At 39.4% G+C, this 25,078-nt stretch overlaps 1 protein-coding gene across 1 annotated transcript in view; it reads left to right on the forward strand.

Annotated features, from left to right (window-relative positions):
• The window catches only part of nup153 (nucleoporin 153kDa), a 51,726-nt gene continuing 26,648 nt past the window's right edge, over positions 1–25,078 (forward strand). Inside the window, 10 exon segments of the mRNA NM_001278749.1 lie at positions 1–339; positions 9,815–10,049; positions 12,015–12,260; positions 12,543–12,682; positions 17,684–17,806; positions 20,865–20,981; positions 21,275–21,310; positions 21,778–21,831; positions 23,325–23,474; positions 23,981–24,027. Of these exon segments, the coding sequence (NP_001265678.1) occupies positions 220–339; positions 9,815–10,049; positions 12,015–12,260; positions 12,543–12,682; positions 17,684–17,806; positions 20,865–20,981; positions 21,275–21,310; positions 21,778–21,831; positions 23,325–23,474; positions 23,981–24,027 (1,268 nt within the window). The 5' untranslated portion in view covers positions 1–219.

The following is a 25,078-nucleotide window of genomic DNA, read 5'->3' on the forward strand; positions in this document are numbered from 1 at the left end:
AGTTGAGCGGGTAGCGAGGAGAAGAGGCCTGGAAACGCGCGTACGCAGCTGTTTCGGGGCCACGGAAGCTTCCCCAGTGCGTGTTTCCCCACTTCCACAGGGGCTGCTGAGCGGTGCCTGTCGGGAGTTGTTACGCTACAGTTGTATTAGTGAGGGCGCAGTCGGGGGGGGGGACCTCGGGCCAAGAGTGACCCGAACAGGGTCCTGGTGAACAAACGGATGGCGGCGGCCGGAGGAGGCGGAGGGGCAGGTGAATCGGGAACCGGGGGCAAAATACGGAGTAGAAGATACCACCTCAGTTCCGGACGGACTCCTTACAGCAAGAGCCGGCAGCGGCAGGTTTGTGTACAAGTGAAGGGGAGGCCGGGACACGTGAGGTTATCCACATAGTGATTCCCCGCTAAAGGCTGCAATTCGGCTGCCAACTTCCGTTTCGCTTGAATTCTCTCTGCATGTCCGCGGCTCCAGGGGCTGTTGGATGTTGTGGGCTAATAAGGAGCCGCGCCAGGTCATTAGCAGCGGCATGCTTCCTACTGGGTCGGGCTTCTGGTGTCGGGCCACGTTTCTACCTGATGCTCCTGGGTATTAACGTGGCCCACTGGTGACATTATTCTTCTTAGGACTCTGTGGTATCGGGATAATGTAAGGATCTGTCACGATTCCAAGCTAGAACTGATCACTACTCCGCTTAAATGTGCTGAACTTTGTGCCACCGGGGTCCAGATTCAGTGTGTGCGTCTCATTAGCTTGTGGCAGCCGCATTAAATTGGCGCTTTCTCATGTTAGGGCGAAAGGGTAAGGCTTCTCCTTAGCATTGGGAAAGTTGTGCTGCTAGTTGGGCACCTGATTGGAAGCAAACAGCAATTCAATATATTATGTTTTATAATCCAGGCGTTGGGAAGCTCTGATGAGAAATTAGGTTGCCCCTTGCTTTGCAGATGCTTTCTGGATTGTTGCGATGTTTGCCTTATTTGCAAATTGTGTATTAAACAAATATTTTAATTTTTGAAGTGGAGATGCTGAAAAAAAAGTTGTGTGCCAGTTTTATGCTGTAATTACAAGTCCTGTGTCCACAGATTGTGGAGGTAAACTCTGGGTCAGGGAGGGTCATTAGTCAGCATAAAGTATTGTTCCCTATAGGGGTTCTTTTTTTTTTTTTCTGATACCCATTCAACTACACTAGAAGTAAACCTGTAAGCGCATTGTATTTGTGTTTTCCATCAGCAAACTGGTTTGTAAAGAAATATATAAGGCAGATGTATTACACATCAGGTTGCTTTCACTTGTAATGCCCATACCATAATATGAAATTCTAAATTTAGTCATTGCAGGCAAATTTGTTTTTATTTCTTGTAAAACAATATAATATTTTAAGGTGAATGATAGGGCCTGCTTTGGTTTAGTGATAAACAGCTTGGTCTGGGAAGTGGTGAAAGGTATGGAATAAGGTTTTCACAGTGGAAACTGAGATTCACTAAGAACTCTAGACTAATCGGGAAGCTTTCAAATAGAGAATAATTACTAAAGACATTGCTTTATGAGGCCAGTAACCCCAATAAATAAGTATGCATTAAAATATAATGTATTGTGACCTTTCCTGGTAGAAATAGTGTGTGTTTCAAAAAATACCACAATTTATTAAGCTGCTATGGAGGCAGCCATTTATGTTAAATAGGGCAAACATTTATGTAGTAACAGACTGTTTACAGTGGTTTTAATTCTTAAGGGGATCATACAAGTTAAGATCTTTGCACACAAGCAGATCTTTCACAGATATTCCTACCATTTATTGTAAAAAGGTAATCTATGAGCTGTTGGACCACATCTAAAATAAACAAAACTAATTAATACAGTGGCATTTTGGGTCTTAAGGTGACCATACATGGGCCGATAAATCTGCCTGCCTAAGGGCTATCGGCTTATCCATGGAAAATTTCTCTAAGTAAAAACAAAATCTCAATCCTTTTATAAAGAAAATCAGCCTGAATACACTGTTCCATGAATGACTACACTGTTCAGTTAGTGCCCACTTTTAACCTGGTGTCCCTCACATTCACAGTATGTATGTATCAACAGTCAATCAATGGTAGTCTTATTTCTAGGTGTAAATAGACAATCATTTGACTGGAAAATCCCAAATCTGTCTGTTTACTTTCTTATCGAGGTTTATACATGCCATTAACCTAGGCTTGTGTGAAACCTCAATGTGGGGGAGGATTTAACTGCCCATTCTTTGATTAAGGGTGAAGACACACGGAGCTACTTAGTAGCAGCTACATTTACTATCAGTAAATGATAGTCCTGGCTACAAAAATGGACAATGCTAAATAGCTGCTACTAGTAGCTCCTTGTGGCTTCACACTAAGGGCAGTGCCACACAGGGAGATTTGTCACCCGCAATAGTGAAGATTTATTGCGGATGACTAATCTCCCCAAAATGCCATTCCATTGGCAAGAATGTAAATTGACAGTGAGATGGCATATGCATCGCTTCGATTTCCCGAAGTTGCCTCTCAAGGAAACTTAAGGTGACTTTGGAAAATCGTCGCAGCACGTATGCCATCTTTGCCTGCAATATATCTTCACTATTGAGGGTGAGTAATCTCCCTGTGTGCCACTGTCCTAAAGCTTGGTCATACATGTACCAGTAAAATCGTACGAAACCTAGTTTTGTGCGGTTTTCACCTTTGAATTATCATCCAGATAATTTTCCTACTATGGGGTTTGGAAGGTGCCCAAGCAAATGCATGCCTTTATGGCTGCATCGTCAGGGGTAGAATTCATATTGTTTCTACCTTGATATCTGACGATTCAGCCCTGAACGTTAGTGGAGGGTGCACGAGATCTTTCCTGGGACCAATGGTTGCAGGAAAGATCGCAATTGTAATGTGTATGGCCACCTTAGGGCTCTGGCACACGGGGGGGATTAGTCGCCTGCGACAAATCTCCCTTGTCACGGGCGACTAATCTCCCCGGACTACCATCCCACCGGCGAAAATGTAAGTCTCCGGTGGGATGGCACACGCTACGCAGGCGATTTCGGCAAAACTTTTGGCGATTTGCCGAAATCGCCTGCGCAGCATGTGCCATCCCACCGGCGACTTAACATTTTCGCCGGTGGGATGGTAGTTCGGGGAGATTAGTCGCCGTGACAAGGGAGATTTGTCGCAGGCGACTAATCTCCCCGTGTGCCAGAGCCCTTAAAGGTGGCCATACACGGGACAATTGTAGCTGCCGATATCGGTCCCTTGGACTGGTTTGGCAGCTAATCGGCCCGTGTAGGGGCAGAAATGGCGGCCATACCCGACCGATATCTGGCCTAAAATCGGCCAGATATCGATCGGGCAGGTTAAAAGATTCAGTTGGATCAGGGACCGCATCAGCTAGTTGATGTGGTCCCCGAACCAACTGTTCCATTGCCCAAAGGCCAAACGATCGAATTAGCTTACATTTTCCCGATAGAGAAGATCGCCAAGCAAGTGGATCTTAATGTGTATGGGCACCTTTAGTCAGATTTGTTGATCTGTTCAAATGGAAAATAATGTGCCAATGCAATTTTCCTCTTTGCTTACTGAGATCTACTTGTTTAGCTTAATGTCTTATCAGCCTGTTTTTAGATTTTAATGTAGAACTCTAATAGGGAAGTTTATAAGCAAACTAAAATATCTGTGTGCTAATTATTTGTCTTTACTCCTATAAGTAAATAGTATACAAGTAGTAGTTTTAGATCAATATTTTGCCATGGGTAACTTAACATATGCATACAATCACCCTCTAATCAAACTAACATTTGTAAAAGCAAGTATTCCTGCAACATGTTGTTACCAGAATAATGTTGTTCTCTGTGTGTTAAAGGATTTTAATGCTTGTGGACAGGTTTGTGCAGACAATCTCTTTAATGAAGGCTCTTTTAGGGCTCTTACACACAGCGTTTTTGTGTAGTTAAAAATGTATGTTGAGCACACAAAAGCTTATATAAGATATATAGATAGATATATAGGTATAGACTGATATATAGATGAAGCTATATATAGATACAGAGATGTCCAACTTCTGCGGTGCCGAGGGCCGGAATTTCTCCAGCATACGTGGTGGAGGGCTGCTAGTGGAAGCCAGTTTTGGCCACTCCTCCTTTTTAAACCACACCCATTTTATCACAGTGGTGGTAGTGCAGCAAAAATCCAAATGCTTGGTCCTCACTGCGGGGATATAAACTGTTATTCATATAAGAGAGTTATATTAAGACATACCCTTAAATCCATATGCCTACTCCTAACCTGTGTATTGCACAGAAACCCCCAGCACATAATTACACACCTTACACATTTAATTTCCAACTACAAACAAACCCCGCCAGGTTCGCCTCCCACAAGCAGCATACGGTAGGCAGATTATTGCGCACTCTGCCTGCCCTATGCTGCCTGTGTGTGCCATACCCTCCCCTGCCCTATGCTGCCTGTGTGTGTGTGTGTGTGCCGTACTCAGCCTGCCCTACCTCTGTGTGCCATACCCTCCCTGCCCTATGCTGCCTATGTGCCATACTTTGCCTACCCTATGCTGCCTGTGTGTGCTATACACACAGGCAGCATAGGCCAGGCAGTACATACGTCTGAGGTGTGAACAATGAGGGTGATAACAGCCAGAGCCTTAGGTGTGAACACTGCAGGGGGTGAACAATGCAGGAATTGAAAGGTGTGAACAACACAGGGGATTACATTTTTAAACAATACAGGGGGATTACAGCCTGAATCTGAGGTGGGAACCATGCAGGGGACCAGTTAATCTCAGTACTGATACCATTTAAAACTTTGTGTGGGGGTATAGTTTCCCTTTAACATAGTAGAAGGAAGGCTCAGTACATTATTTTAAAGGAATACTGTCATGGGGAAAAAATGTCTCTTTTCCCAAAATGCATGAGTTAATAGAGCTTCTCCAGCAGAATCCTGTTTTTCAAAAACAACTTTTTTTTTTTTTTTTTTTAATATTTAGTTTTGAAATTTCACATGGGGCTAACTGTTCATTGCCACAGCCATGGGACATGTGCTTTGATAAATTTCAGTCCCTTTACTGCTGTGTTGCACTTTGGAGTGATATCACCCCCCTCCCAGCAGCTGATCAGCAGAACAATGGGAAGGTAGCAAGATAGAAGCTCCCAGTAGATATCAGAATAGCACTCAATAGAAAGAAATCAAAGCCCGGCTTGGGACTCCTCCAGTTACATGGGAGTAGGAGAAACAACAGGTTACCTGAAAGCGCTTCTAATGTGTAGCACTGGCTCTTTCTGAAAGTTCAGACTCCGGCACAATGCACTGAGATGGCGCCTACACACCAATATTACATCTAAAAAAAAAAAACACATGTGTTGGTTCAAGAATAACATTTTAAGTGAATGTGAATTCACATTGTGAAATGTGAATGTGAATTATTTGTACTGATTAGTGCAGCAAGTTTTAGCTTCTGTCTTGGAAAGTACATTAGACTCTGTGTAGGGAAAGAGCTGCAGAGTGGTACTTGAAAGTTTGTGAACACTTGAAAATTTTCTATATTTTTATATGAATGTGACCTAAAGCATCTGATTTTCGAAGTCCTAAAAGATGAGAAAAACCTAGTTAAACAAATGAAACAAATTTATTAGTTTAGGTATTTACATGTATTTATTGAAAAAAGATCCAATAACATATTTGCGTGAGGCAAAAGTGAATCGTATAATTTTGAAGGTGAAATCAGAATCTGGAGTTTTCAGTCAATGGGATGACAATCAGGTGTGAGTGAGGGACCCCGTTTTATTTAAAGAACAGGGATCCAGCAAAGCCTGATCACACATACAACACATTTGTTGATGTGCATCATGGCTCGAACAAAGGGGGTGTCTGAGGACCTCTGTAAATGAGTTGTGTATGCCCGTAAAGCTTGAAAAGGTTACAAGAGTTTGGACTCCACCAATCAATAGTCTGACAGACTTTGTACAAATAGAGGAAATTCAAGACCTTTGTTACCCTACCCAGAAATGGGCAACCATCAAAGATAACTCCAACTGCAAGGCTTCTAATAGTCCAAGAGGTTACAAAGGAACCCAGGGTAAGCAACTGAAGGCCTGTCTTACATTGCCAAAGTTGAACATGCCAAGTTCATGAGTCCACCATCAGGAGAACACTGAGCAGCGATGGTGTGTATGCAAGGAGAAAGCCAAAAATATTGCTTACTGTCTACAGTTTGCTAAAGATCATGTGGACAAACCAGACGGATACAGGAATACTATTTTTTGTGGTCAGATGAAGCCTAAATAGAACTTTATGGCTTAAATGAGGAGCTTTGCATTTGGAGAAATAAAAACCCTGATTTCCATCATAAGAACCTTATCCAATCTGTAACACATGGTGGTGGTAGTGTTCTGGTTTGGACCTGTTTTGCTGCATTTGGGGCTGAACAACTTGCCATTATTGATGGAACTATGAATTTTGAACTATACCAGAGAATTCAAAAGGAAAATGCCTTAGTATTTACTGCAAATGTTTAGTTGCAGTTATTGCTGGACAATGGGGTCATACCAAATACTGAAAGCACGATTTACTTTTGGCACACGCAGATAAGTTGTTGGATGTCCCCCCCCCCCCCCCCCCTCCAAGAAATACATAACCAAATGTAATAACTAGTATTAAGCTTAATAATATTACTAAACCTAGTAATAACTAGATTTTCTTAATCTACTTTTAGGATTTTCAAGCACCGTTGTATATAATTTTGGGGCTGTTTAGAGTTTAAGGCCCACTTATTCTTTAAAATCTGCTCTAACATCTTGAGAATGCTTCCCTCCTCCAACATTTTACGTAGCAGCTGCACCTTTCCATTAGAAAGCTTTTGGCAGCGGAGAACAGCCTGCTGTGGCTCTCATTCACAAGAAAGGGAAACACTTTATACTTCAGGTTCAGAAGATTCTCCACCCAAATTGTTCCTTAGACTGAAAAGTATGTGTTCTGAAGGTTTTAGCCAATTGCAATGGGTCAGAGCCACAGAACACAGTTTGTGGCAAACAGACTGGAAAGCTCTGGGTTGAGAGGCTTAACATGTGCAATGGCTCTGAAGGGCTAATAGGTCCATTAAATGGAAAATAGTTTACTATAGATTATATCTGTATCTTGGTCAGTTTTCTCCATGTAACACAGGACAGCAGATAACTTTCATGCTGCTTCAAATAGTTTCACTAACTTTGCCAAGAACAAAAATATCCCTATCCTTAATACTGCTTGGCGTACCCCCAAGGGGACAGTGTTTGGAGTGACTTAACAGAAATGTGTGACCAACAAAAATAAACAAAACTGAAACAGACAGTTTTCAGCCTTCAGCTTTTTAACTATAATCCTGCTAACAGTAGGTAAAATGTTTTGTAAAGTTAAGTAGTGATACAGAAGCAGAAATAAAGAAGCTACAGTAGTTAAGAACAGGACTGTAACTGACTGTCCTAGACATGGAAATGCTGTAGTTCACGCTTTATCGGAAAACCAACAATACTACTTTTGCTTTCCTTTCAGCACTTCTTAGATGTCCTTGCATTCCTCCATTCCCCCCTCCATCCTCACTGTTTGTAATTGTGTTGTCCATACATTGGGCATAAGCATTAGGTCCTCCATTCTGGCGCATACACAAGAATTTTAATACAAAATTTGTCCTAATTGGCCACAAAATGACACCTGTCGGCTTTTTATGATTGAGGTTTCCAAGACTGAAGGAAACAAAATTTCAATTTATATAGTGTATATAAGTATACATTTTTTAAATTAACATGGTAGAAAAGGGTTTATTTTTTTTAATTTAAATTGCATCAATTTCAGAGGCATAAATCTTCACTAACGGGCTGTGTTGGCCTTGTACTGCTACAAAAGTCCAAAGCATAAGGTGTTGCATATTCTTTGTGTTTTAGATCTCCTTTAAAGGCCAGTGTATCCTGCTGATTTAAAGGAATAGTAACACAAATATGAAAGTGTATAAAAGTAATTACAGTATAATTTACTGTTGCCCTGCACTGGTACACGTGGTGTGTTTGCCTTAGAAGGACTACTATAGTTTATATAAACAAATCTGCTGTGTAGCCCGGAGGGCAGCCATTCAAAGGAGAAAAGGCACAGGTTACTTAGCAGATAACAGATAAAACCCTGTTACATTCTATAGATCTTATCTGTTATCTGCTATGTAACCTATGCCTTTTCTCCTCTTTTCCAGCTTGAATGGCTGCCCCCGTGGCTAGACAGCAGGGTATTTATATAAACTATAGTAGAGTTTCTGTAGTCAACACACTAATTTTACCAGTGCAAGGCAATAATACATTATATTCTAATTACTATAAAACACTTCCATTTTTTGGTGTTACTGTTCCTTTAAGAGGTATTTTGTTATAAATACATTGAGTAGACCCTTAAACTGGCTATATATGAACTAGTATAAGATGCTTATTTGGCTCAAAATACTCCTACTACTAATACTTATTGACCTGCATATGTGACTATACAGGCTTGCATTATAATTTAGATTTTTGTTCCAGGGGATTTTATTTTGATTAACAATTGTGCATTAGCAGTAAGGAATTTTTTGTTAATGTATTTTTGACATATCCAGAAGCCAAGCTGGCCAATACCACCCTAGATCTAGTAGTATAGATCAGTGCTGTCCTACTTCTGTAGTACCAAGTGCAGGAATTTTTCTGGTCTATGTGGTGGAGGGCTGATAATGGAAGCCAGTTTTGACCTCTCCGTGTTTTTTTTTTTTTTTTTTTTAAACCACACCCATTTTATCACAAGCTTTTGTGAAAGATTTATTTTGTCATATTAAGACACATCCATATGCAGCTGCCTCCCCCTCCCCTGCGGATAGCACATTTAACCCCCAGCATATAATTACACACTTTATAATGACTATTTCCAAATGCTAACAAACTCCCAGAACAAACCCCTGCCAGGTTTACCCTGCCTGTGTGTGCCATGCCTGCCCTATGCTATGTGTGTGTGCGCCATACACACAGGCAGCATAGGGCAGGCAGTACATACAGTGACACAATGCTGGCACTGCTCCTACAGTCTGAGGTGTAAACAATGTGGGCACTTAAGGTCCCCATACAAGGGCCGATATCGGTCCCTTGGACTGATTCGGCAGCTAATCGGCCCGTGTATGGGCACTCTCGACAGGCCTGCCCGACCGATATCTGGCCTGAAATCGGCCAGATCTCGATCACGCAGGTTAGAAAATCTAGTCTGATTGATACAGTCCCCGGACCGACTTTTCCTATACCCGCCGTTATAATTCGATCGTTTGGCCCCAGGGTTACCCTGGATTCTTCCGATATCGCCCACCCGTAGGTGGGAGATATCAGGAGAAGGTCCGCTGGCTTGGCGACATCGCCAAACGAGCGGATCTTAGTGTATGGGGACCTTTACATTCTGAGCTTGAGTTGTAAACCGTGCAGGGATAAAAGGTGTGAACAGTAAAGGGGATTACTTGCTTAACAATACAGGGGTTTACAGCCTGAATATGAGATGTGAACAATGCAGGGGGCCAGTTGTTATCAGTACTGAGATTGTTTGTTTAAATTTAGTGTTTAACGGTAAGCAGTCACAGCAGCCAGACAGGTGGGGGGGGCGGCCACCAGTTGGGCAGCACTGGTGTATAGATAATTTCAAGTGGTTGGCACAGAATCTTTTTTTTTTTTTTTTTTTTTTTTAATATAAATATATATATTTTAAGTGTGTCTTTAAGTGTGCATATATGACTTGATTTAGGGTTATACAAAAACATTAATATGCTTTTTATTGCCCGACTCTTCTAGGGTATCATCAGTCGTGTCACAGATGCTGTCAAGAGCATTGTTCCTGGATGGTTGCAGAATTATTTTAATAAACAAGAAGAAGAACGCGGTAGAGCACATAATGCAAGTGAACTGATTGTGGAGGATACTGAGGGTAGACAAAATAACACTGAACACCATATATATGTTGATGATGAAGGAAACTCTGCAAGTGGCAGAGTCACACCTGAACCAATAATTAATGTTGATGAAGAAGGTGTGTATAGACAATCTTGCTTATTCTTTATTGCTGACTTTGAATATTGCATTCTGACTGGACAATTGCTTTGTGCCAACTGTAAATAAATGTTATGGACATGATACACTGAGTTTGCATAAGAACACTTTTGCATTATGCATTAAAAGTTTTAAATTTAGAGGTTATGTAAACAAAAATCACCCTCCTGCCTTCCAAAACTAGCTATGTATATGAATATAGATTCCTGAGGAACCGTTTACAGAGTAGCTGAAATGATTAATAGCTCTGCTCATTTTGCATAGAACAAGGAGAGACTGTGGGCAGCCCCAGTACGTTATGTATTGTAAGTCATTCCTAAACAAGAACAGACTAAAATTGATTGAGATTTAGCAATCCCCCTTAGATGTTATGTTTTAGGGGAAGCATTAATCCTGAAATGTTGGAAAATATACTACCTCAGTAGTGGACCTGGTTTATACCTTATATCAGTGATCTCCAACCAGTGGCTTGTTTATGTTGAATAAAAACAAGATTTACTACGAAATAAAGCCTCCTGTAAGCTGATAGTGTGCATAGAGGCTACTTAATAGCCAATCTTAGCCCTTATTTGGCAACTTTCATGATGCTTGTGTTGCTCCCTAAGTCGTCTTACATTTGACTGTGGCTCACGAGTAAGAAAGGTTGGGGATGCCTGCCTTATATTTCTAGTTTTGTTTTTGGTTTCCTCTGAAGCTTTCTAATGGTTTTGGAACTACAGTTTCTACACCACTTTGCGATTGTGGGTTTGCATTGAGTTGTAGTTTAGGGTGGAAATCATTAAAGATGCATACGGTATTTGTGCATGAATAAAGTCTAACATTGTGTTTTTTTTCCAAACGTTTTCTCACTTTTTTTTTTTTTCCCTGTTGCTTAATAATGTAACATATTTTGTAATTTTTTTTTATTTTATTTTTTTTGTAAAGGTTGGCCTGAACTAGAAAGTTGGAAAGTCTTTGCTTTGTATGATCGCAAAACACTTCTGTAACTTTAAGAATCTTGCATTGTTTGACAGTGGTTTTCTTGAAGTAATAGAATCCCTGCAGCTTTGTTTAACCATTTCTCCGCTGCCTTTTTGATTTTGCCACAAGGTTTGTTGTCAGGCAGCACATGGCATAGATCAAAAAGGAAACTGACAACCTAGAATCTGCAGCGCTGGAAGTTGAGTAATTGACAGGCAGCACCATAGATTTTATAGTCAGTCATTCAACCAGCCAAAAGGCCACTTGCACTTGGCAATATACCTGTGCTGGCATGATATCATGGTAACCCTCTTTGTGAAGGCTAAAGGTGCCCATGCACCTTCAGATCCGCTTGCTTGGCGAGTGGATCTTCTCCCAATATCCCCCACCTACTGGTGGGCGATATCGGGAGAATCCAGGCTAATTTTATAGTTTGGCTCTGGGGCCAAACGATAGAATTATAACGACTGGTATAGGCAAAGTTGGTCTGGGGACCGCATCAACGAGCCGATGCGGTCCCCGATCCGACTTGATTTTTTAACCTGCCCGATCGATATCTGGACGATTTTAGGCCAGATATCGGTCGGGCAGGCCCGTCGGTAGTGCCCATACACGGGCGGATTAGCTGCCGAATCGGTCTAAGGGACAGTTATCGGCAGCTAGAATTGGCCCGTGTATGGGGACCTTAAGAACACCAAAGATTATCCTTGTTTGGAATGGTCTATTTTTACAGCTGCATTTGGTTGGTCACCTATTCTGACATACAAAAAACCTGTAAGGGTTACATGGTCTAAGGGAAAGTAAATAGAAACTTACTAACCTTATTATTTAAGGATAGATGCCTTTAATTAGCTGGACCATCTTTTAGCTACTGAGCTTGTATAGGCAAGTAACTGAGATTAGGCACATAGTTTGGAAATATCAAAGTTTGTTTTTTTTTTTGTTTTTTTTTGTTCTTACTGGATTTTTTTATTTAATTTTATAGTTCCGTCCACTAGTCAGTCGGCAATAAATGACACAGATGCCCTTACTAGACCATCATTGCATCGGGCTAATCTAAACTTCAACCTATTTGATTCTCCGGCCATGAACTGCCAGCCCACAACTTCTACATTTCCTATTGGCACCTCTGGCTTCTCCCTTGTTAAAGAGATTAAGGACTCTACCTCTCAACATGATGATGATAACATTTCCACCACCAGTGGTTTTTCTTCTCGAGCATCTGATAAGGGTAACAAATTTGATACACCATTGGTTTTTAAAGTAATAGTTTCTGCTTTATCAGTTTACTTAAGTTCTGTAGACTGTTAAAATGTTAATCAATCTTCTACAACCTACAGGATCGTACTAAGTATATTCTAGCTTTTCTAGACTGCCCACTGACATTTTTAGGAGACCATGTTTCTGACCAATGCAGACAAATCATCCTGGATGTTTAAATAACACTGAATGAACATCTCTTTCTGGTGAAAATGGTTGCTTGGTATTTAATATATTAAATTTTTTTCCTCAGATATGGCAGTTTCCAAAAATGTCGGTGTGCCACCTCTTTGGTCTCCTGAAGTTGATCGCTCACAGTCTTTGTCACATAACTCCTCCATGACCTCCAAAAAACCAACTTTTAATTTGTCTGCTTTCAGTTCTCTGTCACCAGTAAGTACTTGGCTCCTTACTTCTACAACATTTTAAGAAACTATGCTAATGGGCTAATAGTATGACCCCTATAATGTGACTTTAAATATTTCACATTTGGAGTTGCATGGAAGGAACTAGGATTCCTTCTCCTCCTTTAACTCATTTGGCCCCCCTCCCTTAGGAAATTATTTTGATTCTTGGCTGACTGAGCATGCTCAGTTCTTCTCAATTTAGGTTGCCAAACACCTTCCGGTCTAGCAGCCAATAAAAAGATGGAACTGCCGGTTTCCACAGAAACACTGCTCTAGCTGAAAGAACTTGGGGTTTTTTTTGTGTTAAGATACAAGGCACAATCAAAGCAGGACTTTTTATCAGAGTAAGTTCTGCCTGTGTAAGCTTGCATTCTTCATTGCATGAACTTTACAGTGCACACATGCTGTTTACAGTTGTTAAAGGAACAGTAACATCAAAAAAATTAAAGTGTTTTAAAGTAATTTAAATATAATGTGCTGTTGCTCTGCAAAAAACTGGTGTTTTTGCTACAGAAAAGCTATACTATATAAATAAGCTGCTGTGTAGCCATGGGGGCAGCCATTCAAGCTGGGGAAAAAAGGAGAAAAGGCACAGGTTACATAGCAGATAACTAGTAGATAAGCCCCATATAATGGTGGTTTATCTGTTATCTGCTAAGTAACCTGTGCCTTTTCTCCTTTGAATGGCTGCCCCCGGGGCTACACAGCAGCTAACTAATATAAACTATAGTAGTCTTTCTGAGGCAAACACACCAGTTGTAGCAATGCAGGGCAACAGTACATTATATTGTTATTACTTTTATACACTTTCATTTTTTGGTGTTACTGTTCCTTTAATGTCACTGAAGATGTGTGAGAGGGAAAATGGCTTGCTAGGTGAAAGCTGCTATTTGATGAAAATGTCATGGTACTGGGGAATATGTTGGAATATGTGCAATACAAATGGTGTGGTTTGGGTAGGGGAGATGTGCCCAACTTATATACATGGTAGGAAATTGTAGGGTTTACATGTCTCAAGTGGGTTTTAGAATAGCATTTATTTGTTCAATCATTCGATCCTATAATAAACATTACTCCAGTTACTCAGTTTTTTTGACACAAACACTTATATCAGCTGGTCATTTCTGCTTGACAGTTGCGAGAAAATTTCAGAAGAGGAGAAAAGTCTATTGATGAAAAACAGCCTGGGGGGGTGGTTAATCCATTTCTTATTTAAAATTATCTATGAATGTATAAACAAGCTTTCAGTAATGTTGTTTTATGCCATTAGCCTCTAGTGCTTATATTTATCTTATATAGCTTGGTTGTTATGTTTCATGCTATTTAGTATTCTCCCCTTATCGCCATTTTCCTTAATTGAAGTAAACAATGTAAGGGTTAAAAAAAAGAACACAAATACATGTTCATCTTTAACCCTTTCACTGCCAGCCGTTTTGAACAAAGCGGAACTTCTACTGCCAGACAGTTTTTGAACATTTTGCACTGTTTCACTTTAGGGGCCTTTCCTTGGGGTAACTTTTAGTTTACCCAGGAAAACAATATATTGTTTTTTTCAGGACAACCTAAGCTTTTAAAATATGGTAGAATTTTTGTGTAATTCCAATTTTGTAACAAGATATAGGCTTCTAAATGTCTAAAAAATGAAAAAAAAATTATATTTTCCATAATATAAACACACATACCAGAAACAAATTATTTTATGCATGAAAATACACCTGATTTTGAAAGTCCCATGTCTCCTGAATGTGCCAATACCAAATATATATAGTTTTATGGAGATTTCTCACATGTATAGGTCAAAAACTCCCAGCAGTACACTACCAAATTTCCAAAGCACTGCTCCAGAAAGCTGCATACTTTAGATTTTAAGGCCAAAAATTCCGCTAACAGAAAGTTTATCCCAGAAAATTTAACATTTTTAGAAAGAAGAGATTCTGGGGAATCCAGAATAGGCACAACTGTCTGTCTACTCCAAACTATCAAGTCGCAATGCTTTCCTAAAGTTATTGGTTTTTATCAAAATTTGTGAATTTTTTTTAAAATCGCTTCAAAGCTTCCAGTCTATAGTATCTTAACTCCTAAAGGTCATAAAGTAACCAAATAAAACACCCTAAATATGAATGCCAGGGGTCCACTGAACAGTTTGATGCCCACTATGTATAGGTTTAGCTAAGTATGTGGCATGTAGGGGCCCCAATGTGAACATACACCCATATGTACTGTCATTTCTGTCATTTCAGCTTCTGCAAAATCAACATTTACATCATTACATGTGGGATAATGCTAGTAAAAAGTACATTCACCCCAGAAAGCCATATATTTTTGGAAAGTACATATTCCCCCGAATCTAAAATGGGTACCCATGTCTTTCTACTCCACAGTACCAAGCCATAAAGCTTTCCTAAAGTTGGCAATTTTGATAACATTTCCAAAAATCCACTCAAAGCTTCCAGTTTCCAGCATATTATCTCCCACATAGCATTAGGTACCAAGATAAAACACCCTAAATATGAACGCCAGGGGCCCACTTAACAGTTTGATGCCCAATATGTATAGGTTTAGCTAAGTATGTGGCATGTAGGGGCCCCAATGAGAACATACCCCCATATGATCTATCATTTCAGCTTCTGCAAAATAAATACATTTACATCATTATATGTAGGATAATGCTAGTAAAAAGTATATTCACCCCAGAAAGTCATATATTTTTGGAAAGTACACATTCCCCCGAATCTAAAATGGGTACCCATGTCTTCCTACTCCACAGTACCAAGCCATAAAGCTTTCCTAAGTTTGACGATTTTTATGGCATTTCCAAAAATCACCTCAAAACTTCCACTATGCAGCATCTTATTTTCTACAGGTCATTAGGTACCAAGATAAAACACCCTAAATATGAACCCCAGAGGTCTACTGAACAGTTTGATGCCCACTGTACATAGGTTTATCAAAGCACATGGCATTTAGAGACCCCCAAATATACCTTGTGCACACTAATTTCATGGCTTATCTTTACCTAATTCATAAACACATGGCAGTTTTATGAGGGGTAGAAGCAGAAATGTAGGGTGACCCCTAAAATCCCTATATTTTTGGAAAGTACACATTCTGACAAATCCAACAAGGGTAAAGAGTCCTTTCTACACCAAAGTACCAATCTGCAAAGCTTTCCTAAAGTTAGTGGTTTTTATGACATTTGAGAAAATCGCATAAAAATGTTGCAGTTTGCCACATTTATCTCACACAATTTCTTGCGTACAAAGGCAGCTCACCCCAAATAGGAACACCAGAGGCCTACTGAACAGATTGATGCCCAATATGCATAGATATACCAAAGTCTGCGGTATGTACTGACCCCAAAATGAAAATAGCGCATAAGGATTTCTCGCCTGCCAGCTCAGCTTTTGCACACAGAGCCCCCTGACGGCCTATTATATGCAGTAAGACCCCCAAACTACACAGGGACCCCCAGAAAACCATATATTTTTGGAAAGTACACATTCTGATGAATTCAAAATAGGTAAAGTTATTTTTGTACACCAAAGTTACACATGGCAAAGCTACGCTAAAACAGATCAGGAACACTAATATAGGGATAAAAATGTGCAGATCAATGAAACAACAAAATAAAGTCACACGACAGCATAATTAGTGTCAGAATATCTGATCCAATAGTCACGCTGTCAAAATAAACAGTTTTTGGGGGAAATAAAAAAAAAAAAGTAAAATGAAAAAAAAATAAAAAATTTTTTTTAAAGTTTTTGTGTGTATGAGCGTGTATGAGTGTGTATGAGTGGAAAAAAAAAAAAAAAACCTGTGCTAAATTGTGTTGTATGTGTGTATAAATGTATATAAGTGTGTGTAAAAGTGTGTATAACTAAAAATAAAGTCACACCTGTCTGAAGGTCAGATCGGTTCCCTGCTTCTCCTTCCTGCAGTCGCCGAGGAAGTAGGTGGGAGGCGGCTCTGGGGGGGGGGGAAGCAGGAAGCTGTACAAGCAGCAGATGCGATGCGATCGCATCTGCTGCTTGTAGGATGGTCCTGCGACAATCGCATCGCAGGACCATCCCCCCCAACCCCCTTGGCTCGTTGCCGAAGGGGTTGGGGGCACATCTGTCTCTCTGCACCGGCGGCTTCTGCCGCCGGTGCAGAGAGAAGCGCTCAGGCAGAAAGACCGTAGGTACTACGGCGTTGGCAGGCAACTGCTTTTTTTTTTAAAACTACGTAGTACCTACGGTCTTGGCAGGGAAAGGGTTAACATGCTTTTTTCTTTATCTGAATGATCAGTTGTTGCACCCAGTTTTCTGTGATAATATTCAAAGTGCAGATTTAACAAAAGAAAACAGCCCCTTAATATTATCTGCCTGAATTGTGTGTAGCAATGGGTAGTTCTCCTACTAATAAGTGGTATTTTTAATGCTATGGTTAGTTTGACAGTTTACTGTTAGTGGAGAACAAAAGCCTGACATAAGTGTTTCTGAACAGCCTCCACTGTCCCACCAGATTGTTACTCTCTACCCCCAAATCTGCCCTGTTCTTTTACCCTGTGTAAATAAGGCCTCCATCTAACTATGCTGAATATACTCCTGTGAGTGATCACACTATTGAATTTTGATCCAGGCATGCTTTCAACCTCACATGCTCCGTATATGCAGTCACTTTGAAGAGACGATTGTTATCAGAGATGCCACTTTGCAACTTGGCTGTGCTTCCCAGAGCTTACTTGGGGGAGAGGCAAACTGTTGAAGTAGAAAGGGGGCTTTCCAGCAATTCTGTTATGTAAGGTTTTCAGTCTACTTGTAAATCATGTAATGAACGGAACTATTAAAAGTAATAACTTTGACAACTGCAATTCCGTTTAAGAAATGTCAGGATTTCATTTTTTGGTGTTTGTCTCTTTAACATTTTCATATATTTGAAATTATAAACTGAACTACTGATGGTTTTTCCCCATCACTTTTATTCATTATGTTCTTCTAATTTGCAGTCTCTTGGAAACGCCTCTTTCGTAAACAGTCAGCTTGGGGATTCTCCTTTTTATCCTGGTAAAACAACATACCAAGGAGCAGCTGCAGTCCGTTCCTCTCGTGTGCGCTCTAACCCATATCAAGTAAGATCAAGAATTGAATTTTATAAGCTGAATACTAATAATGTCTTGCTATATTCTTTTTGGCGCACTACACATTTCTGTAATCTTTTGTCTTATATATCACTTGCTACAGTTTCATGTAGCTTGAGATTTCTGAACAAGTTGTTTTTACTACATGACCCTATTTGGCCTGTGGCTGCATCTATTGAATGTGGTGTGTTAAATGTGGTGATGCTTTGAAAGCACAAATAGCTGCAGAACAGTTTTTAGAAGCATTATAGAGACTTGCACATGAACACATTTGTTTATTAGAAAGAAATCTTAAACATGAACTGAAATATGCTGGGTGCTTAAATGTTCTGTCCATATTATTTTCGCGAGTTACATATTGTTGCAAAAGCTGCTAGAAGACTTGGTGGTATGAATTTACTGGTCTTTGCGCTCTTTGAGGCATGCTTCCTCCAAGGTTGTTTAGGTTGGTCAGATGACACTTACACATATTGACGTTAAGATTTGAGGTTAAGATTTGTAATTGAGATTAAGGGTTTGACTGCACCTTGCAGGACATCTGCTATTTTGTTATTGAGCCACTCCGGTATTGCTTTGAGTTCTACTTCTGAATTTTGCTGTATTGTGCAGCATCCATTCTTATACTTTAGCAGTTCCATTGGGAATGGACATCTTGTTAATCTATTTGAATAAAATGATTTTTTTTTTGTACCCCATTTGTTCACCCATACATGTGATTATTTTGCTAAGCAACAATTACTAGGTTATTTTTTTTATTTCATCATAATCTTTACAGCCTTTGCATACAGAAGAAACCCTTGTTTTGAAAGCAGCATTTCTGCGTTCAGTGGGTGCTAACATTTTAATCGGAAACATATATGCTAGCTTTCATCAGCCAATAAATGGACAGAGCGGTGTCTTATTCCCACACTGCTTTTTACAATTAGAGTTCCAATATATCCTGTTGGGTGATCTCTGAGTGGAGGAAAAGAGAATTGCTGAGAAAGGGGTACAGAAAAGATAGTTAGACAACCATTTTGTTGAAAGTAGTATAAGAAATAATGGTGTGAGGAGGGTTGAGCTGCTAAAAAAAAATGCAAAAGTTGTAAACGGGAGAAAATGTAAGGGAAAAAGGTTAAAGGTTTGACCAATATAATATAGAAAACAAGTGAACGTAAGCTTACATTAAAACATGATCAGAATACAGAATGCTTAAATAGCACACTGGGTTTTCAGTGTCTACCAGTAGTAATGATATGAATAATTGGGAAAAATATATTATGTATGCTCTACCCCCACCCCCCCACCAAAAATGTTAACTTTTTTTTACTTAAAGGTCCCCATACACGGGCCGACTATAGCTGCCGATATCGGTCCTTTGGACCGATTCGGCAGCTAATCGGCCCGTGTATGGGCAGAACAGAGCTGCCTGGCCGACCGATATCTGGCCTGAAATTGGCCAGATCTCGATCGGCTAGGTTAGAAAATCCGGTCGGATCGGCGACCGCATCGGCTCGTTGATGCGGTCCCCGAACCGACTGCCCCATAAGCTCAAATGTAATCCGATCGTTTGGCCCCAGGGCCAAACGATCGGATTATTTTTTTAAGTCCCTTGCTACCCGATATCGCCCACCCGTAGGTGGGGATATCGGGTGAAGATCCACTCGCTTGGCGACATCGCCAAGCGAGCGGATCTTATAGTGTATGGGCACCTTAAGTCAGTTTTAGATGGTTTTCTTGGTGTTGACTCACAATGGAAAATGTAGAGTAATTGATTAATTTAGGTAATGGGCTTGACCACAAATTAACGATGGGTTTAAAAGACTGAGGGAAATCTGTTGTAGCCTGAGTACATGTTCTCACTCTATCTTTGCTATCTAATATGGTATGTGGTGTTTGAACTGAGCTCTTAAAGAGGGTGGTTTGCATATTGTATCAAACTTATGAAAAAATTTAATTTGAGAAAACAAAAAAAAAATTCCAAATGAAGGGAACCAAACAATCACATTCCCACCCACATTTAGTAGTCCTATAAGGTAAATTTATATAAGGGGTAGTTCTCCTTATAGATAACTATTCTTGGTGTTCTCATTGCAAGTTAAGTGTTTTTAGAAATATTTATTCCGTTAAAGGGAGAAGACTTAACTGCCAAGGTAACAATGGGCAGTGATTAAACACATGAATCTGATTAAGGGTGAAGATGCACAGTGCTAGTAGTAGTTCAGTATTGTCTATGACAGGGTATTTTCTGGCTTTTAGTAGCCCTGACAAGAAGCTACTACTAAGTAGCTCCATGTGTCTTCACCCTTAGAAATAGTTTTCAATGGTCAGAGAAATCTACTTCCTACTTTTCTACAAAGATCTTCCTGGAATAAATACCCTGGAATGTTGCTTCAATCAACATAATCTGTTTATCATAACCAGCATGAGATCATGGATCTCGTGAAGGTGAGGTGTTGATTGTTCCAGGGAGAGGAAGGTTTGAGAACACCTCAAAGCTTCCAATCATACCAATCAACACCATGAGATCCCTAATCCCATACTGGTTATGATAAACCGATTATGCTGATTGGAGCAACATTCCAGGGTATTTATTCCAGGAAGATCTTTGTACAAGTCATTCTGAATTGTTGACTTGGGTGACTGGTGATACGTCTTATAGAAAAACACAGCAAGTCCAGTTGATTTGACTTATTACTACAGATATACCATGACCTGGATGAATGAGAATCTTCACAAACATACTTCCTGTGTAGTGTTCATTAGTGAATTATTTGGGATATTTGCTTTGGTTTTTGATAACTACCTGAAGTGAATAAGATAATGAAAAACGAGCAGTTATCAAAAACCAAAGCAAATATCCCAAATAATTCAGTAATAAACACTACACAGGAAGTATGTTTGTGAAGATTCTCATTCATCCAGGTTTTTCATTATCTCATTCACTTCAGGTAAAGGAAGCTAGATAAATCAGTCACTTGTTTCTAGATTTGTTTCACACAATGGCTGTTCTAAGCAAATGATAGTTTTGATCAGCTTATTTAAAATATAACTTGTGTTTTGACTTAAGGCACCTTTACGAAGACAGGTGAAGGCAAAACCAGCAAACGCTCAGCAGTATGGGGTTACCAGCTCCACTGCTCGTCGCATTCTACAGTCTTTGGAGAAGATGTCTAGCCCTTTGGCGGTAACTATCCTTGTCCTTTTTTTTTGCGCACTGTAAATCATCCTCAAGTGTTTGTAACGCAAATTGAGATGGAGATATATTTTACAAATAAGTGTTAACAGTGGTGTTAATGTCTGGATTATATACATACATACATACATACATACATACATACATACATACACCAAGAAAACCACATTAGATTGTCACTAAAGTATGTTAACTTGTATGCATATGCTTTGCATTGTAACTGAAAAATACAGATTTAAGTCTGATTTTTTGGGTGGTGTTTTTTTTTTTTTTTTTTCTGTTAGGATGCCAAAAGGATTCCATCAAACTCTTTATCACATGTGAGTGTTTTTAATTCACTTTCAAATCACTGGCAGTAAATTTGAAATCCTATTTAAAATACCAGGGATGTCAAAAAATGAAAGGGCCTTCTGTGCTTTTGCCCTTCACTGGTGCGAATTAAGCATTTGCTTCTAAAATGCTACAGTTTTTATAAATAAATGTCTACGTAACCATGGGGTCAACCATGCTATTTGAAATGAACTGTTTATATGGCACACAATTGCCTTAAAAAAAAAAAAATGCTGCAATGCTGAATAGTTTTTACACAGATAAATATGGGTCAGATGTTAATCATCTCTTTACAGAACTACAAAATGAAAGTCTTTTTTGTATTAAATAGGACATTTGTCCCTAAGAAATTTAAGTGGCAATACTGAATTAGTTACGAATGTGGCTTAATTTTATGTACTTCTTACATCATTCTTCTGTGTCCTGCAATATAATCTGAAAAGATCTGCTTTTCCAGACACCAGAAAAGAGCCTCATGGATATTGCAGAAAACCCATCAAAAAGGAAAAAAGTAAGACCTTTGTTCAATCACTGAGTTGGCTAAAAGTAGATTTGATTTTTTTTAATTTGCAGACACCAAAATTTTTACTGTGCTTAAATTACAGAATGTTTTTGTTTTTGCATTGTTGTATTAGCCCTTATTCACTGCAACCACATACATCTTATGATGGCTGCTATGCTGCAGCTTCCATTTGAAACTTAAAATCTGAAATGGGAAAAGTCTTTTGCTATCTATTATAAAGTATTTAGTGCTGGTAAATGGGTATAAGACCCCCCGTTATCCAGAATGCTCGGACCAAGGGTATTCCGGATAAGGGGTCTTTCCGTAATTTGGATCTTCATACCTTATGACTGCTAAAAAATCAATAAAACCTTAAACCCAATAGGATTACTTGACATCCAGTAAGGATTAATTATATCTTAGTTGGGATCAAGTACAAAGCACTGTTTTATTTTTACAGAGAAAAAGAAAATCAATTTTAAAAAATCTAAATTTTATTAAAATGGAGATTATGGGAGACAGGCTTTATGTAATTCAGAGCTGTCTGGATATCGGGTTTCCGGATAATGGAACCCATACCTGTATTAAACTTAACTTTACAGAATAATTAAACTATTAACTTTAGTCTTTGCCCCAGTGTAGGTTACAATCTGAGTTCCTTCCCACACGTTCTAGGGTCAGTTTCATCAGGAGCCAGTTAACCTACCTGAATATTTTTTTAGTGTTAGTAGGAAATTAAAGCACCTGGAGTGAACCTTTGAAGACACTGGGAAAATATACTTATTGCTGATAGAAGTTGGCCATGTTAGTGGTGCAGTGTAGTAGAAGCTGTTTCCTTGTTTTCAAACCAGTGCAGTGTAGTACAAGCTGTTCCCTTGATTTCAAACCAGCTACCAGGTTCTTCACAAAGCACAATTATTGTCATCTGTCTGGAGAATGGTGCATTTTGTTTCCATGGATCATATGGAAGGGTATTTAGTTATGCTCAATTTGGTTATAAACCAAGGCGTTCTTGGGCAGTTACAGCTGTTGTCAGTGTTGATTGTGTATTCATGGTCTGATATTTAAGGAGCAGAAGCTGTATGACAGGGATCCCCAACCTTTTATACCGATGAGCCACATTTAAATGGAAAAAGTGTTTGGGAGCAACACAAGCATGATGTTCCTGGAGGTGCCAAATAAGAGCTATAATTGGCTACTTAATAGCCCCTATCTGGACTGGCAGCTTATAGAAGGCTCTGTTTGGCATTATATTTGGTTTTTATGCAACCAAATCTTGCCTCCTTACTAGAAATTCAAAATTGAGAACCTGTTTTGAGACCACTGGGAGCAACATCCAAGGGGTTGGGGAGTAACATGTCATGAGCCACTGGTTGTGGAATACCGCTGTATGAAATTGAATGGGTATTTTTTAATTCTTCCATATAGCTCACCTTAATTATAATGTCTGATATTTTTAGCTGCACCACATCTCTTTCAACCCACTTTATTTTTCTATAAAGGTGGAGTCTCCATTTCCCCCTGTTCAGAAACTTGTGACTCCAAAATCAATTTCTGTCTCTACAAACCGTTCCCTGTATATCAAGCCTTCACTGACACCATCTGCTGTATCAAATACAAGCAGTCGCAGAGTACAGCCAGACAAGCACAATGTGAGTATATTATATTTTTTTTTACCTAACCAGTTTTAATCAACCCTCAAATTTCAAGTTGGATGTTTTAATAACTTTAAAAAAAACAGATTTGTTTAATACTAGTCGCCTGGATAACAGACCTTAATGTTTTACTGCAATTTTTATTTTAAGTATTTCTTTTATATATAACATTTCAAACATCAATATTTTATATATACTTTCTGTGCACTTCTGGTTGCCAGGTGCACTCTTGTATAAAATGACAGCTGCTAAAATGCTCTAAGCCCTCCTGTGACACTCCAGTTTTAAAACCCTGTGTGAAGACTGTTCTAAAGGGCACCGCTTTTCTCTCCAATAGCACAGCAGCGGTCAAAATTCCTCATGTGCTCTTCTATTTAGATACTGTGCCTTCATGAGACATAGTTGGCACTAATTAAGACATTTAATTGGTTTTAAATGTTTAGGAAAACTAAAGGTTACGATTTTAATTCCTTGGCTGATTACTCTTATTTCTTTACTACCAGGAGTCCAGAGAGAATAATGTTCAGACTGTGCAATCAACATCTCACAGGTTTGTTTTGGGTTTTTTTTTAGGGACCTCTGTTAAGAGTTAGCAGAATAACCTAATAGGGCATGTAAAGAACAATCTACCACCCCATCCCATCCTTCTATGAAATGCAAAGAAGTAATTTAAGGCTTATTCTACGTGAGATTTTTAATTTTTTTTAAACTCTTTTTAATGCACCTTAGGGTGGCTATGGGAGAGTCACTATGTTCTATTTAAATAAACTAGATTTTTTGTTTTTTGTGCATCCTGCAGTCTCCAATTTTTTTGAGCAGGAAACGGTAAATGTTGGCTGGCTCTTTTGTTTATCATAAAATACTATATTGGTGATCGCGGGGGACTATTTGGAAAGTTTGGTACTGCTTCAAAAGAAAAAATGGATATTGGGGGTTTTGGGCCACTAGTGGTGGTCTCCCCCTGTGTATAAAGCAGAATCTAAAGGGATTCACACCTGTTACTTTGCAAACAATTCATTCTACAATTTAAAATTATTTTTGTAATATTGGTTAGTCAGTAGCCTGATTCTAAGCTTTCAGAAGGAGCCAGCACTACACAATAGAACTGCTTTCAGATAGGCGGCTTCTCCTACTCTGTACACTGCCAGTAAGACCCATGTTGCATAATAGCAAAACAAGTTTTCTCTATCTGGGATGCTATTATTGTGTCTACCACTAGTTGGGGCCTGGGAACATGTTTAGCAATGCAGTTAATTTCTGAAATTTTTGATCACTATAATGCTGAAATCTTCTCCAGCCTTCAGGAAACGTGCTTTTTGGATTGGGTATAAGGGTCTGGGGTGTCATAAATCATTTCCTTGCATTTTATGTAATGTGTTTGTTGTGGTGTTACCCTCTCTTTCACTGTGTTTAGAATCTGGAGTTATTGTTTATAGAAGTCAATGTATGATAATTTACAAGTGTATAGTGTGTGTGTGTGTAGGTGTAGCAGTGCTATTAGCCTATTAGACCATGGAGGCACAATCGGTTCAGGCATCTGAATTCTTAAGCAGAGGTCCCAGGGAGCTGCTGTCTTGTTACCTACCCATTGTTCAGCTGAT

This window comes from Xenopus tropicalis, chromosome 6 (genome assembly GCF_000004195.4).
Source record: "Xenopus tropicalis strain Nigerian chromosome 6, UCB_Xtro_10.0, whole genome shotgun sequence".
NCBI lineage: Eukaryota > Metazoa > Chordata > Amphibia > Anura > Pipidae > Xenopus > Xenopus tropicalis.